The sequence below is a fragment of the Silurus meridionalis genome, chromosome 20 (genome assembly GCF_014805685.1).
Source record: "Silurus meridionalis isolate SWU-2019-XX chromosome 20, ASM1480568v1, whole genome shotgun sequence".
Classification (NCBI taxonomy): domain Eukaryota; kingdom Metazoa; phylum Chordata; class Actinopteri; order Siluriformes; family Siluridae; genus Silurus; species Silurus meridionalis.
The window spans coordinates 5,784,874-5,802,862 of NC_060903.1; the positions used below are offsets into that span (position 1 = coordinate 5,784,874).

Here is a 17,989-nt window from a genome sequence, read left to right on the forward strand (position 1 = left end):
CCATTAGAATGCTTTTGGCAATGGAAGATCACATGTTAAGAGCATCTAGAAGCATCTTAGTGATCCAGCATCATTAAGCATCCAGATTCCATTATGTTTCTAGCTGTTTCCTCAGTCGACCAACTTTGTACCCCCTACGAGTGGATATGCCATATGTGCATGTCGGACGCTCGAGGGACGAGCTATGACACGCGTGTTTTCTGCCCCATTCATTTTCTATGAGAAATTTGTGGTCATGTGATCGAAAACGGCGGGGGCAAATCCTTAGAAAAGTAATCGCACATTTCCCCCGCACGATTTAAGGTACGCAGCGACGTTTTGTCCGAAATAATTCGCAACATTTGTAATAGTGATGCTTGTCACGCACCATTACACCGTTACACTTGAACCGGAAGTTGCTCTTCTGGGCGTCGGCGTTACTATAGTAACGCCAGAGCACAAGCGATAAAGGTGGCAAACGCCTAAACAAAACGGTAGGTTTTACAGAAACCTGCGCTTTAAAATAAAAAAAACGAAAGCACAGGTTACAGTGAGTAAAAATGAAACTTTTACGTTAAACCAAAAGTTTATTCTTAGGTTTTATTTCGAAATTACGTTGGTACAATTAGACAAATTGAATATTAACGCAAAAAAAATTGTCCATGCCTCAGCCCACGGCTATAGTTAATGTACTACAATTGGCATATAATAATATAAATAATGTGATTGATATAAATGTAAACATAGTAAAAGTATAGGTCGAATGTGGTGTCAATTTGCATCGCATTGTGTATTTGAAAAGCCTTCGAACAAGAAAACGCAAACCTGAACAATGCTTAATGAAAGGTTGAGTTTTACTGACATCTGCTGGTTATAAATAGTATCGCATTTATACTCAACACCTGGACAAAGTACATGCAATTTTTTGGACTTGTGAATATTATAGGTTGTACACTCCTGGCCAAAAAATATTGACTGTAATAGTTCTAAAAACAAATCATTGTTTTTTAAAATTAAATAAATTAAGATAAAAATTACGTAATATGGTGATGATAGCCTTTTCCCTTTAAGTGTTACTTTAAATGTTTTGGATTTATAAAAGAAGAAGTCAATGTTGTCCCATTCAATATCCTTTTTAACAGTTGATGAGTCATTTGAAAAATGGCATTTTAGACGTGTTGAATGTAACATCAAACATCTGTTATCACATTTTCCCCTTTGCATACGATACTAAATAAATTCTTTTTTTAAGCTTTACCTCGAACTGTTCATTGCAGCAAAAGTAAATTAGAAAATGATGGCGCATGAGCTTTCAAGAGTTAATTTGTTTAATTCTTGCTAAAATGATAAACAGCTCCACATTTGGCCTTTATGGGAGCTTGGACCATAATATCTTGACTCTTACATACCCAACAATAAAATTAGATATCATATTCTAAAGTAAAAATGACTAAAGTAAAAATGACTCATAATCACTTTAGTCACTAACGAGCTCTCCAAACGTAATGCGTCTTGTATTACAGTTGTCTATTTTTGTATACAGTTTAGTATACTTTACATATTCATTACCTGTATATAATATATGCCTAAAATGCTTATCACACAAATGGGGTTCCACTGCAGAAACCTAATAACATGACCATGATGTCTAAATAAATCTGAATTTGCATTTTGCTCCTAGAATATTTGTTTTTTAAAGAAAGGTGTTATAGAGTTTTTGATATAGAATCAAATCTTTCTGATCAGAAAAGGACATTTGGAATTTCTTTTTATCCATGGCAACCACCACCTCGGTTATTCAAGAATAAATTATAATGTATTTATTGCATATTTACTGTGGACATCTGACTGTTCGTTTGTGCTTTTTGGAACATCCTATTCCACATTTAGTCCCCATTTGCTGTTACAGTTTCTGCTAAAACATTTTTGGGGAAGATGTTTTACTAGATTGGGGATTCTATTAAATAGGCATTTATACTATAGTCATCATATACAATTAAGTGCGTCCGATTTGGTTGTAACCGTTTGCGGAATATCCACATATGGCTGGATAAGTCAGGGGTCCCAATACCTCTGTCCATATAGTGTTTCCTGTCCATTTTCATTAATAATCAGGAGAGTGGAACAAACCCTTCACAAAAAAACCTAAAACTTAAAAGGCTCTTAAAGCAAAGATTGGTCAAATAATTTATTAATCTATTATGGCATAATAATCTACTAAATCCAACAGCTTTTAAAAGTTGTTAAGTGAATCTGACCTGTTACGTAGGTTTGATTTTGATTTGATTTTCCTTAGGCTATTTGTTGTGTTATGCTCTAAAGATTACTAAGACTACCAAGGTTTCCTATTTGAATAAATTTAAAGGGAGTACTTCGATTTGAAATATTTGCATTCTGAGGAAATCATTCTGAGTACCATTGTTCTGTTTAGTGGACAAAGGTTTTGTTGTGTTGCTCAAAATAATTTAAGATGAAAAGGCTAAATTTGGGTTGCAAGACGTCCTCGCGATTTGTTTGAGCAGACATGGGATCAGCAGCCTGTGTTCGGCTAAGAGTGTTGTCTTGGTTAACATTTAGCTGAATCCTGTATTTTCAGTCTGCCTAAGCAGCATTAAAGGTAAGAGACAGGAAGTGCTGTTTTTTGCTCATACAGGGAAATTACTTAGATAGGACTGAGATAATGCAATCGAGAAACAGGACAGCAAGAAGGTTAAAGCTTGCATTAGAACATTAAAAATAGAAATGCACAAATAGTACAGACTGATGAGCTGCTAAACTCCCAGTGTTAGAATATATACAGCACATACATACATTGACACTGAGTAATAATAATTCCACTGGAAAATGAATTCACTTGCGTGACCTGCGCTCTGACCCCAGCTTCCGAGCAAGCTGGGATATGCGGAGAAAAAAGAATATCACTGTGCTGTAATGTATAGATAACAAATAAAGGTTTTTCTATTTTCTTTTCACCGGAAAAGTAGTGATTATTAAAACAAGTCATGAATCACTCATCAAACCTAAATTTCCCATTACAACGAAATGTACAAACTGTAATTTTTTTCAATACCTTAGTATCTCATTCAGTTTGATTTAATCGATAGAAAGTATTATGATTTCAGTATGACTATTCTTTTATAGATGTAGTCTTTTACCTTCCTCCTGTATGCCCCTATAGTATGTCATTATGATCAAATCATCCAGCTTTAATGAAAAACCTGCTTGTTTGATTCATTAGTCACAGCTCTGAAGATGCATATTGACCCAGCATGTCATCTGTTTTTTTAGCACACATCTTGGCTGTTCAATGACAACCAGAATTGAATATCTTGCCAGACCTAAACCGAACTTTCTCAGACTCCCTGACAGGTAAGTTTCCCCAACATAATACTTACAGAACTTAGTGTCCTTTTACACTCACTGTTACAACACTGGTTATGAGAAGGTGCATGTTTTCCTTCACTGTAGCTTCATTAGCAAAAAAATAAAAACAACAAGAATCTCTTTGTGAGACCTAAGTGCTTTAGCCAGTTGTTATTTTTAGTTACAGTACAATACAGTGCAACCTTGGAATATTGGAAATGGAATATTTTCAATTTGTCATAAATTTCTATTTATTCACTCATTAACAATTAACAACAAAAAGACAGAGCCCAAATATGGACAAGAGGCTTTTATTGGTCACTTCATATGGACAATTTGTTAGTCAGAAATGAGCAAGAATTAAACAATAATAAAAACAATTGCTTAAATAGAGATGCAAAGGTCAAGTCAAGTTTATTTTTACAGCGCTTTTCACATTGGACATTGTCTCAAAGCAGCTTTACAAAATGTTAGAGTTAGATTAGCATGACTTGGCAGAGGTCGAGTCCTGCTTATAATTATAATAATACATTCAAAAAGGTACTTTATGAGATGTTTTTTTTTTTTAAAGATGATAAAAAGGTTTGATAACATTTTAAGAATTGATAGAGCAGAAAGAGACCTCCAGTATTTTTATTTATTTATTTTTTCCCTACACTTTTCTTTAAACGCACCTTTACATTTTTTGTATTTTGAAGTATTATTGCATGCCTTATTGCCTATGTTTGTGAATACTGCTGGAAGCTGTAAATTTCTCCACTGGGATGATCGATCGATCGATCTATCTATCTATCTATCTATCTATCTATCTATCTATCTATCTATCTATCTATCTATGAATCTATGATTTATTTTGTGTAATACTTACTGGGAAATCACCTGGTTTTTATCCGAACATTAACTATTTATGATGGACCAGATTCCTGTTGTTGCCTGTTAGCACTGGAAACCTGATGTGGTAGAGTGTTCTGGAATGCCGTTTCTGCTTACTGCAGTTAAAAACATTATTTGAGTTATTGTATAGTAAACTATTCTCAATAAACACTCAACAACAAGGTCCTTCTGCTTGCAAAACTGCTACTTGTTAGTCACCATTCACAGTTTCAACACTCTTCAGTTTCTAAACTACTCATGTCATCCTGTCTAGCACCAACAACCATGCCAAAGTCAACATTATAGTCAGATTGACAAAGAATATATCATTTTTCCTATTCTAACACTTTTAATTAAGCCAAAGCTTTTGACCTGTTTCTGCATTCATTAACACGTTGCACTGCTTCCACATGATTGGCTGATTGGGTAATTAGCTGAACAAGCAGCTGTGCAGGTGTTCCTCTTCAAGTGATTGGTGATTGTATGTCTATAAACAAATTATGTATTTGCAGGCGCTCCGTATACTGGTTTGATGAGCTTCCAACGAAGCGATCTACCAATACCTTCGGTAAAATCATTGCATTTCAAATGAGGACTTTGCTACATGGAAAACTAAAGTCTACTAAAACAATTTGTCATTTGTTCATTTGAATGTCATATAGCATTAAAAAGAAATAGAATTACCTTAAGTATGTGCCAGTTTTCCCAAATCAATTAAACATAAGATAAGATGAGATTAGATTCAGCTTTATTGTCATTGTGCAGAGTCCATGAACAAAGTCAATGAAATGCAATGTTTAACCTACAGGCTGAAAGCATTGCAAATGACTTTAGAAAGCTCATTACATCAAGTCTGCATGTGGGAAATCATCTTTAATCAGACAATTGGTGTATGAAAATAATGGTTGCGATGTGTATTTTAAATGCTGTCTCTGTCTCATGGCAGAACTCGTACCTTCTGAGTTCCTGCTGTTTGAGAGGCCCAAGATTAGCACTCATTTTGAGAACCAAAGGTCATTATATACGGTGTTATGGCACAGCTTTAAAAATCGAATTCTTACATTCTATGAATGTAAAGCCATTGAATAAGAGGAACCTGAAATTGATTTGAGTAAATTAGAATAAAGGTTTTGAAAGGAATAACACAAGTAGGTGTGCTAAAAGAAGCACTGAAACTGGAGAAAATATTTTTTAAAAGTCTCCATAGGTCCAAAAAACATTGTTGAATAAGTACAATTTTGTTTGTTTATTCATAGGCTTACAGTAAATGTTGTGTCAATGTGAATGAGCCGTTACTATAGGAACAATAGTATCACCATTAGTGTTAATATAAACCTGTGATATGACTTGCAGACAAAACTATTAACAGGACCGCAATTACAGGAAATGATTCAATACTTTTTGCCATAGAAATTCGAGATATTAATGTAGCTGTGGGATTGAATAAATTAACAGCTAAATGTGAAGTGTCGATACTGTGTTGGGAAGAGCAGTATGTACAGTTCAGACAGAACAGCAGACTACGGTTTTACTTGAGGGAATAATAACAGCTGTTGTATAAAGGTAGTGGTTTAGCAGGAATACAGTTTGAAGGGAAAAACGGTTAATATTAATCTTATTGGCTGGATCATGAAAATTATACCTGCTCCAGGGCTCATGTGCATTAAGAAGCTTATGCACATATTACTTACATACATACACGCACACATAACTGCCCTGGAGCAGATATATTTTTCGCTTTGTGCACAGGGGCATGATCATGCCTGAACAGGTTTGGGATTTCTGATGCAAGCGAAGGGAAAGTGTAATACCACCGCACCCAAAAACATCCTATACGATTGTGTACCTTTAACTTTGCAGTAACAGTTTGGGCAAGAGCCACATTTTCGCTGGAAGGTTTCTCAATACTGTACCATACACCATAAAGTGTAAGTCATTTATTTATGTATGTTTTAGTTCAGTTCTCTTTCTCTTTCTCTCTCTAGGGAGTCTCCTGAATGGAAGGTGAGTGCAGCAGCATTAAAGGCTTGCCCCTCTGAAAGATTGTGCTTTCTCGCCGAACCCCGCCAGGTTGCACCTGGCTGGCAGCCTGATCGCCCCCTATCGCCCACAGTGAGTTCACACAGGTTTTCATTCTTCTCTGTATACGCAGAATTGTGGCTTTTCATCTCCTTGTTCTCCCCCCACTGTGGCTTCAAACAATTTTGCTAGAACATTTCAAATATTGCCATGGTGCTGATATGTCAAACCAAATCAACTAAATCACTGTGGCACTTTATGTGAATTCTTAAATTAATGTTTACACAATACAATTTATGTTGTTAATTTATGTTTAATCGTTTATATTATTAACTATAGTCCCCCCATTATTATTATTATTATTATTATTATTATTATTATTATTATTATTATTATTATTATAGTATCATCATCAAATAGGAAATAACTTAAGAACCTACATATTTATTTTCTTGTATTACATTGTATTTGCATTTATATAATGTTGTCATTTAACCCTTCCATACACAAATGTTTAAAAATATAAAAAATTTTGTTTAAAGTTAATACATGCTATATGATGAATATATTCCACTGTGCACAAAGCAATGAAGATGTGGTTTGCATGGGATGGAGTGGAGAATCACGAGTGGCCTGCACCCCAGGCCTCCTCACCATATCATATACTGTATGTTGTGGCTGAATAAACAAAAAACACACTTAAAAAATGGTGGCGCATCTTCCAAGAAGAGTGGAGGTTATTATAACAGCAAATAGGAACTAATGTGGAATGGGATGGTCAAAATGTTGTTTCAATCAAACAGTGATTGATATTGTTTTAATTTTTAATTTTTAATTTTTAATTTTTAATTTTTAATTTTAGATTTTTTTTTAAGAAAGGTCAGCTATAATAACAAAATATATGAAGTAAATAAAGAATATAAGTAGGTGTTGTATTTAGTATATTATTGTTTAGTCTATTATTGTAAAAATCTTTTTTTATTGAAATTTAGTGAAATTTTTATGTGTACTTGCTGCTACATTTTTTATCATTTTCACACGGCATAAAACAACAGAAAGTTATACAAGTTTGAAAACCAAGCATTTTTTATGATCATATTTGAATTTCTTTAGCGCTAAATTACTGACTCTATGAATTGACAGGGTCTTTTTTATGACCTGTTGCCAGTGTTTGTTTTTGACATCAGTGATGAGGATTTATGGTATCTGTTGCTAGAAAACAAGCAACTTGGGGGAGGAAAAACAGGTGGCAACCAATAACTAGTTTCACAAAGCACAGCAGCATGCACAGATCTGCCCCAGGCATTTTACCACCTCAAACACCAACCAGGATCTGCATGTAGCATGCCAAAATGTTCGCCTGTAGTGGATAGAGAAGAACTGCGTAATTAACTGTAAACTTTCCATATGGGGAAAACAATTCGGAGGGTGGAGGGGCAATGTTTTATTGCTTATAAACTCCAGTTATCATGGCCAAATTTTAAGTCTTAAGACAATAATAAAAGGACATCATAGCCATAATACATTATAGTACTTTGGATACGTAACTACATTTGAAGGCAAATACTTTTGTACTTTTACTCAAGTAAAAGTTTAAAGGGAGCAATTTCACTTTCACTGGAGTGATATTTCATCTAGTGTATTTCTACTTTAACTTAAGTACTTTTTTTTGTGGACACCTGATCATAAGATTCCTATGTGCTTTTTGAACATTTATTTCACATTAAGACCCAATTTTATAATTACCTCCAGCATTGTGCAGATTTGTGCTTATCATTATTGCAAGATCTTCCACTCCAACCCACGTAAATTGCATCTTCATGGAGTTTGCTTTGGGCACAGGGATATTGTCAGTTTTTGGGTCCTCTATTTAAAGTGAAGGGACAATAATATTTTACTAAATTCAAACATATGGTACCAGGTTTGGGAAAGAACCCCATGTGGCTGAAAAAGTGTGTCCTAATATTTTTGTCCATACAGTGTATATAATTAAGTCTGATCTTAAGATAAAATTAAGAAATGCGAGCCCAGTGATTTCCCCAATCAGAAGCTTCTTAAAAATTTTTTGGCAAGGTTCCCCTCATACCGAACGATGATATGTGCTCAAAAAAGGAACCAATGTCTGTGTTGCACCCCAGGCTGTAAACAGAAGGAAAATGAAAAATGCCACAATCTATTTACTTATTTATAATGTTGCGTGAGAGTTTGGCAAGCTCCCCCTCTGGCACTAGTATTCAGGTGTTTAAGCTCAGACAGCATGCGTAGGTTTATAGGTGTAGCTTTGAAGGGAACACTGTAGAAGAAGAAAGTGCATTTGCTGTAATACTGAAAAAAGGGGCAATAATCAGCCTTTAACTATGCAAAACACAAAATGGGATCGTGGTGCCTTCGCAAGAATCTGTACTTCAGAGGTTTTGTCTCTTAATGTACAGCTCTTTTTGAAGTGCTTTTCACTGATTTTGTTGACTTTGTAGTGCATGGCACATTACACAGAACAAAGATGTGCAGGAGGAACTACGCAAAGATCTTTGAAAAATTCTGCGAATCATAGTATTTTAGACTTAATCTCTGTATTACTGGTGTCCAGGATGCGATAAAATCTTTTTTAAAGATATGCTACACCTATATAATGGTAGAAGGGAGGCTGGATACTGCCTTATCTCATTTAAAGAAAACATAGCATGTTTAAAGCAGTGGTCTTGAAACCAGTATAATCATGTATGCAATTGTGCCCATAAGTAGCAGCCTATGTGTTCTTAAATGGCCCTTTCAGGGCAGGTTGTTACTTGGATCAGAGCCTGTTTTTAGTACACATGAATAGTTCCACATGCTGATATTAGTATAAGAGATGAGGTTCAGGTAGGCAAAGTGACCATGGTGCAGCCTATTTTACAGTGTGGATGTTGTTGTAAACAAATTCCAGTGTGAAAAAGCCCCAGCTCTCTCTTCAATGCATCAACTTCATATTTGCATGGATGAAAAAACCAGCATGGTGCCCAGGTTGGCTTACAGAGTTTATAAGATAATGCCTTTGTCTTTTGTTGTATTTGTTTTCTGTCCTGCTGAAGGCCAAGTAGGCTGGCATCCTATGTGGGTTTCCTCCATGTCTTCTGGTTTTCTCATATCTCCCGATAACTTGTATAGAGGTGGACTGATGGATTGACCGTAGGTGTGAACGAGTGTGCAAATGTGTATGTGCAGGTGCTCTATATTGGTGCATTCCTGTGTGCCTGTTCGGCTGCATTCGTTACTTATAAAACCCTTAATAAAATTCCTGTAATGTTTTGTTACGTAAGATGCTGTCTGGTTATTTCTAAGTAGGCGAGCTCCATTCTAATCTGTCAATCTCCATTGAATAGGTAATAAATTATATAGTTTATCAGAGGAAAACATTTAAAATGTAATTATACTTGTTCTAATTGAATTTTGATTATTATTTATTCAATTGTATTTGTTACATTCATTATTTATATGTATTATATTTTGTTTTGAAACCTACAATGGATTTCAGTTGCTCTGTTCTGTTGGTGCTTAAATTAAACCTTTACTATTGTTTATGTTGCTCATTCATCCTAGATTAATTAATTAATTAATTATCAGAATTCATATTTTTAAAGCTTTGGTCTCCATTCTATTATCTAATGCTGTAGTCTCTCTTTCTCTCTCTCTCTCTCTCTCTCTCTCTCTCTCTCTCTCTCTCTCTCTCTCTCTCTCTCTTTCTCTTTCTTTTATTCAGCTCGGGATGGGAATGAGAAGAATAGCCGAAGCGAGTCCACGGATTTGCCAGTTGGCTGTTCCGAAAAAAATATGGGCGCCATCATATGAAAAAACAAATTTCACTTTAAAAAATCCTTCAAAAGCTGAGCCTTCTTCTCGTATACTTCTTCTGGCTGGTGAGTTAGTGTAACACCTGATCCTGTTATTGAATGAATAGGACTACATTTTTTTCTTATTTATTCTTATTATTATTTGCTGTTAGTTCCTAAAAAGGAACATCAGGACTTTGTTCCAAACCGACCATTGTCATGGCACGTGGCGAAGTCCGTCTTAGTGGCTGTAGCCAGTGAGAGACTGCTGGAGTTGGCCGTACCGAAGTCCCGCAAGCCTCTTTTCGATGAATGCAACCCCTATAAAGTTAGCCCAGCTGCCCTTTCTGCTACTGCATCACCAAGAATATTGGAACTGTCACTACCTTCGCCACGCTGGTGCAGGACCAAATCAGCCCACATGTGAATATCTTCACAGTAGCTGTAATAGTCCATGTTAGTACTCACTGTCATATTGATCAGTGTCTAAGCAAAGTTGGAGGAGCAATAAAAGTATGAAATGAAACCACCAGTTAGTTCACTCTTCATCTTCATTATTTACTAAAGCAAGTCCAACTTTAATGTCTAGCCATGATTTTTATTGATACTTTATTTTTATATCCACAAATGAATTAAAACCCTGCATCGAGACTCTACCAAGCATGTGGAATGATTGGGAGATTAATTTTTTCCTTTGGACTGGAATTGGTCTTAGGAGAGCACTGTTCACTAATGGATTGCAATCTTTCCAGGCTCATCTAGGCACATATAGAAAGATATGGTCGTAGTAAATCATTTTATAAAAAATTGAAATGAAACAGAGATCGAATTATCAATCATATATATTTTTGAATTATTTTACAGCAAGATTTGAATTCCTGGCCATTTTATTTAATAGATACTATCAAATAAAACAGCAAGAATAGTCACTTTTTGGTGCTTTTTAACAAGCTAAAGGGTGTGAACATAGTATTCGAAGGCTTATAACATTATATCTCATGACAAAATGGAAGAATAGGTATATAACAATTTAGGTTGAATGTTACCAACGACCGCCACAGGTATTGTTAGCCAACAGGGCACCGGTGAAAATTGATGAACAAAGGAGAAGAAGGAGAGGAAGAAGTCTACAGAGACAGCAGGGAAAGGAGAAGTGTAGGAGAGTGGAGGTTTGGGTTGGTACTTTAAAGGTTGGTACTATGACAAAGGGAGAGAGTTAGCTAATATGATGGGGAGGAGAAAGGTAGATATGTTGTGTGTTCAGGAGACCAAATGGAAAGGGAGCAAGACCAGGAACATTGGAGGGGGTTTAAACTGTTCTTTCAGGGTGTAGGGGTGATCCTGAAGGAAGAGTACAGTAAGAGTGTAGTGGAGGTGAAGACAGTTTCTGATTGGGTGATGAACGTGAAGCTGAATGTTGATGGGGTGATGATAAATGTCATCAGTGCCTATGAACCACAAGTGGGTTTTGAGATGGAGGTGAAGGAAAAATTCTGGAGTGAATTAGATGAAGTGGTGGAGAGTGAACCTAGGAGTGAATGATTGGTGATTGGGGCAGATGCCAAATGAGCATGTAGGTGAAGGAAAGAGAGGTGATGAGGAAGTGATGGGTAGGTATGGCCTTAAGGAGAGGAATGTGGAAGGGCAGATGGTGGTAGATTTTTCCAAAAGGATGGAAATGGCAGGTTTTAATACTTATTTTTCAAGAAGAAGGAGGAGCATAGCGTGACGTATAAGAGTGGGGGAAGGTGCACACAGGTGGACTGTGTTCTATGTAGGGGATGCAACCTGAAGGAGATTGGAGACTGTAAGGTGTTGGCAGAGGACAGTGTAGCTAGACAGCATCAGATGGTGGTCTGTAGGATGGCTTTAGAGGTAAGGAAGAAGAGGCAGAGAGCGAGGACTGAAAGTAGAATAAGATATTTAGTGATGGTAGTGTTAGATTCAGAGAAGAGGTCCGACAATTGTGAAGTGATAAGGGAAACAGCTAGAAAGGTACTTGGTGTGACTTCTGGAAATAGAAAGGAAGACAAAGAGACGTGGTGGTGAAATGAGGAAGTGCAGGAGAGCATAAGGAGAAAGAGGTTGGCAAAACAGAATTGGGATCGACAGAGTGATGAGAAAAGTAGGAGAAAAGTGAGAAGATGCTGCAGCAGGTGAAGAGGGATGTGGCGAAAGCCAAGGAAACGCCACTTGAGGAACTGTATGAGAAGTTGGACACTAAAGAAGCAGAAAAGGATTTGTAGCGATTGGCCAGGCAGAGGGACCAAGTTGGGAGGCATGTGCTGTAAGTTAGAGCTATAAAGGATGGATATGGAAAGGTGTTGACTAGTGAGGAGAGTGTGCTGAGAAGATGGAGGGTGTATTTTGAGCAGCTGATGAATGAAGAAAATAAGAGAGAGAGAGAGAGAGAGAGAGAGAGAGAGAGAGAGAGAGAGAAGGTTGGATGATGTTGAGATGGTGAATCAGGAAGTGGATAGGATTAGTAGGGAGGAAGTAAGAGCAGCAATTAAATGAATGAAAAGTGGAAAGTTGGTAGGACCAGATGTCATACCAGTAGATGCATGGAGATGTTTAGGAGAGAAGGCAGTGAAGTTTTTAACCAGATTGTTTAACAAGATTTTGAAAGGTGAGAAAGTCCTGATTAAGATGGTTTGGACATGTTCAGAGGAGTTACATGTGGTATATCGGTAGAGGAATGCAGAGGATGGAGCCACCAGGAAGGAGAAAAAGATGAAGGCCAAGGTTTATGGATGTGGTGAGGGAAGGCATGCAGGTAATTGGTTTGAAAGAGGTAGATGTAGAGGTTAGAGTAGTATGGAGACGGATGATCCACTGTGGCGACCCATAATGGGAGCAGCCGAAAGAAGAAGAAGAAGAAGAAGAAGAAAAGAAGTTGCTTCCTAAAAGAATAAATCCACCCTGAACAATGTGCATATGAAGCTTTACAATTAAGATGTGATCTGCAGTGGAATTGAAGGTTAATTTTGTAATTACTTTTTTAGTTTAATCTTTTTGTGAGCTTGGTGAGCTATTTAAACTTTAAATGTTTAAATAAATGTAATGTAACATTTTGTTCTGTGCTAATTTAGGGATTCAGCCTTTGCTTCGTCTTTACTTAAAGTGAGTGATGCAGCAGTGCTTTATCTCCCTCAAATTTATCTGTACTCTTTGCTCATAAAGATATATTTTACAGTGAATTTCATGCACTGACAACAGCATCGTATTTATTTACTTGTAGATCGCTAACTAGCCAAGCCTAACTAGACATATGGGGGATGCTTAAAATTCATTAAGTACATTCAAAACATTTTTAAAGCCATGATTCTGATTCGTTTGCCAGAGTGTCCTCCATTTTTTTGGTCATGATGAACCCAATAGAGAATTGTCATTTCCCATTCAGAAACGGACAATGTTTTAAATAAAAAGCCAGGTGGAAGTAAAGCCTTTAGACTTCTGCATCTCAAGGCTGTCACAACAAAATCAAAACAAAATCTGTGGGCGAAAAAATTGCCTCAGGTGCAAGAATCACAAGGACAAGCTCTAACAAAGGACCAAATGGGATGTAAGTTAATGGCACTCCGAATATGAAAACACCTGGTTACGCTTCCATTATTTAATGGTGAATCGGATATTGTAAAAAAAGTAGAATAACTGCACCTTTTTCTTAGAACACTGTGCCAGCACCCTGTAACAAAATGTCAAAAGCGTTGTCAAATCAATTAAACTGCCACAATGCTATTTTTTTGTGTATACAGTCTCTTTTATTTGTTCAACTGCTTGGCCTGAGCTGTGACACAAAATATTACTTGATTTATGTTTGTAAATTATTGAAATGTTAATAACAGTGTGGGCATGCACAAGTTGTAATTACAGTAAATGAAAAACAAATATAGACACCACATATTACCAACCGTAACATTTAAACCACTTGCCTACAACAATAAAATTCCTTTTGTGCATCCCTCACGCTATGAGCATTCTTATAAAAGGCTTTTACAGCTTATGCTCGTTGCGTACCCGTCGCACTGCTTCCAAACAATTGTCGACGGTCCCAGAGTCACTATTTTCTAGTTCCAAAATTTCCTGTTTGCCTTTGCCACTCTGTACTAACAAGTGCATACCAGGAACACAGTAAAAGCCTGCCATTTTAGAGACTGATGCTATTGTGATGAGAGAATCAATGGTATTCCTTTCACCTGTTAGTGGGTTCAATGTTATGGCTGATCGGTGTAAGTCAATTACAGGATATGTAAGATAATGCGATACATTTATGTAAAGGGAAGGTGTAACTATGCATGTAGTGGAATATCTATCTGAGCAGATTTAGCACTTTGGTGATGATTGAAAGTTATTAAAAATATTGACATAGATCAAAATTCAAACAGTAAGTCAAAGTCAAATTTGTGAACTTCCTTATTTCTGATATCAATGAAGAATAGCTCTTAAATGGATGCTCATGGGTGAAAGTTATCTCTGCTTTATTGTTTAATAAAATAAGAAAAAGTAAACGACAGGTGTCTGCTATACCAACACAGTCTGACAGCATTTTGTGATATAGTCACGATTTTTAATATATTGATTGTTAAATGTTTAATAATTGATCGATTAATGTTATCATTTATTTGAGTTAAGATGTCAGAAGCATTGTGTTATATTGGTGTATATGTATAGGGATCCCAGTCTCACGGCATTTCATGATAAGTCACTATATTTAATCTATTAATTCGTGTTCATGGACACGAATTTCCCTCTTTTTCCGTGCCACCTAACCCAACTGGCTCTGTCTGGCTCCATCTTAATAACAATGGAGGCTGAGAATCATAGGTAATACTAACAGAAATGTCAAATGTATTCTTTTTCCCCTTTATTTTTATGAGAAAATAAGGCAGAAAATATAGGGCTACTGTTACAGTTATACTGTAATAAATGTGTGTGTCTTAAATTAACACAGTTTTCATAATTAACCTGACAATGGTTTATAATAGCAAGTAGCTTACAGAATATAAAGCAATAGAAACAAGGATAAAATCTCCTGAATACATGTTGAGTAATAGTGCTTGAAGATTAAAAAAAAATCCAATACAAATAAGAAAAAACAATACAACGTTGTGGTACCAAGTGGCCGAAAGAAAAATTAGGCAGAGGCACCAAAATACGTCCTATTGAAATACATTAGTAGGAAAATCGTCCTCAATTTTATGACTATGTCAAAAAATGCCTTGAGACTGGGCTTCCAATACAGTGGTGTGAAAAAGTGTTGGTTTCTGATTTCTTATTTTTTTGCATGTTTGTCACACTTTTGATCAGTATTTGTTTTTTATGATTTTTTTTAATTATTATTTTAAATAATCAATAGACCAGAAGCCAATATGCTTTAATATCATATAAACTCATATCAGACCGAACAATTAGACAACAAATTGGCTTAACTTTAACCTTTCACGGAATAAAAGAGCTGGATGAGAGCTGGATGCTTTATAAACTTTATAAACCCCTATTTTTGTGTCTTTTCCTGTTTCTCTGTTTCTGTAGAAACAAAAGAAGTTGAAGGCGTTTCAGGTGGGCTGATCTGAGAAACTGCTGATTTCCTGGGAATTTTACACACAACAGTCTTACATAGGTTACACAGAATGGTGTGGAAAACAATGAGTGAGTGGCAGTTCTGTGGGTGGAGATGGTGACAGTTCTTTTTGGGGTCAAGATAGGGTTACTAGGAAGGATATGACTGTTTAAATAATAACACTTTACAATTGTGGTGAGCAGAATGAACAAACATTAAAGATTTTGAGATGGGTGGACTATAACATCAGAAGACCACTTCAAGTTTTATTCCTGTCAGCCAGGAACAAGAATCTGAGGAAATGATGGCCACAGAATTCCCCAAACAGGAAAACTGAAGTGGTCTTTTTTCTGGTTTAACTGTCCAGTTTTGGTGAGGCTGTGCCCCTACATTTCCTGTTTTCTGGCTAACAGAAGTGAAACATTATATATTCTATTTCCCCTTAAATTTGCATTCTGAGACTTTTCTGCCCAACATGTTTAAAAAGGGTGATTGTTTCAACCACTATAACAATTCTATCAGATCAAACCAGTCTGGTCTTTCTCATCAACAAGCTGTTTTAACTGACAGACCCTCCTCACCTAGAAGTTTGTTGTTGTTGTTGTTTTTAACCATACTGTAAACTCTAGAGATGATTGTGTCTGAAAATACCAGGAAATCAGCAACATTTAAAATGCCCAAACAACCATGCCATTATTACATTCTCAGATCTTTGATGTGAAAAGCTCTTGGTCTGTATGTGCATTTTTTTTTTTTCATTGCACTGATGTCACATAATTGGATGATAAGATAACTGCATTGTTGTGCAGGTATGCAGGCATTTCTATACAAGTGCATTAGAAATGTATGTTGTATTACATTCTATTGGCAATTTAATCAGGTACCATCTTAGCCATTTTTGAGCAATTCATTATAATACGAATGACGAATGCATTTGTTTTCGACGCCACCATATGTGTATGCAAACATGTTGGACTTTGTTCATCACTGTACACAGTCTCTTCATGCATTCAGAGGGTGGGCACCCACATTTTAATGGTGATATTAACTGTTTCATTTCAGGTAATTGATTATTGTTTTAAAGCTTAGTCTTACTCTGCCCACCTTATTTTTTGAACTAGTGCAGTGCTCAATTTAAATCGAATCTTATGGGGGGGGTCTTCATTTGTTATGTAATTTATAGATTTTTACAAAAATAATCTTGTGGACCCCTCATGACAAGTAACAAATAGACTTAGGGGGGTCCTCAAGATTATTTTGTAAAAATAATATATGAATTACATAACACATGGGGACCCTCCCATAATGCTTGATTAATTGATTAATTAATTAAAATTAAGACAGGCAGAATAAGACTAAGCTTTAAAACAATAATTAATCACCTGAACTGAAACCAGTTAATACCACCATTTAAATGTGTGTGCCCACCCTCTGAATGCATACAGAGACTGTGTACACTGATGAACAAAGTCCAACATGTTTGCATACAGACCTGGTGGCGTCGAAAAACAAATGCATTTGTCAGGTTCTTTAACGAGAAGCTAAACAGGCACTCTGAGAAAGCGCAGCTTGTGATGAAGCTATGTGAGGTGTCATGATGTATTTTTTATTACTAGGTATTATAATTACTTTATAAGTAAGTTCAATAAGACTTTGAATTCGTGAATGTATGATGCTTTGAATCCGAGCTGATCGACTGCACAGTTACATGTAGTTTGTAAATAATAAATGGTCAATCACAGGCGGCCATGGGCAAAGAATACGAAGAAAAGGTATTCCACATGGCATTTCATTTTTTATTTCTAAGTTTTTAGTGTTCACCTTAGTTAAAGATGAATTGAAATGCACATTTAGGAAATGTATAAACGTACTGATAAAAGGTTTTGTATAAATATGAAGGTTAGATATTATATTTGTGCTTTTTATTTATTCTGAACTATAACTGGCAGTTAGGAGGACACTGGGCCTCAAATTATACATTAAGCCTAGGGCCTCCAAAAGTCTAGAACTGGACCTGATACTCTGAAGTCTGCAGCCATAGAGGATTATGTGTGTCTCAGACAGTCAGTGGTTTATTAATTACTGGTTTATCAGTCACTGGTTTGGTCTAAAACACTTCCAGTGTTTTGAACCTGTTTAAGGGATTTAGCATTAGTGTCGCGTGCAAAGTGTGAAAAATCCACAGCAAAGTTGCGACACCTTCTCGCGTTCAGAAACCGGGTAAAACGGTTAAACAACGTGGAACTGGCAACTCGCGCGCGCGGCTGACCAATCAATGATTACTATGCAAATATATACTCTGATCTCGTCTGTCTCTGTGTGTGTGTGTGTGTGTGTGTGTGTGTGTGTGTGTGTGTGTGTGTGTGTGTGTGTTATATAAATGTTA

General features: G+C 36.2%; 1 protein-coding gene across 1 annotated transcript; it reads left to right on the top strand.

Annotated features, from left to right (window-relative positions):
- The first annotated feature begins 419 nt into the window (after positions 1-419).
- theg (theg spermatid protein) lies at positions 420-10,566 on the top strand. Its single transcript, XM_046876651.1, has 5 exons — positions 420-473; positions 3,268-3,348; positions 6,201-6,327; positions 9,971-10,127; positions 10,214-10,566. The coding sequence occupies exons 2-5, from the start codon at positions 3,287-3,289 to the stop codon at positions 10,465-10,467; spliced, it is 600 nt and encodes a 199-aa protein (XP_046732607.1). The 5' UTR covers positions 420-473; positions 3,268-3,286; the 3' UTR covers positions 10,468-10,566.
- The last annotated feature ends 7,423 nt before the right edge of the window (positions 10,567-17,989 follow it).

Coding starts and splice junctions, on each gene's coding strand:
- theg (XM_046876651.1), top strand. CDS start 3,287: ATGACAACCAGAATTGAATATCTTGCCAGACCTAAACCGAACTTTCTC. Junction 6,328..9,970: donor ATCGCCCCCTATCGCCCACA/GTGAGTTCACAC, acceptor TCTTTTATTCAG/CTCGGGATGGGAATGAGAAG. Junction 10,128..10,213: donor TCGTATACTTCTTCTGGCTG/GTGAGTTAGTGT, acceptor ATTTGCTGTTAG/TTCCTAAAAAGGAACATCAG.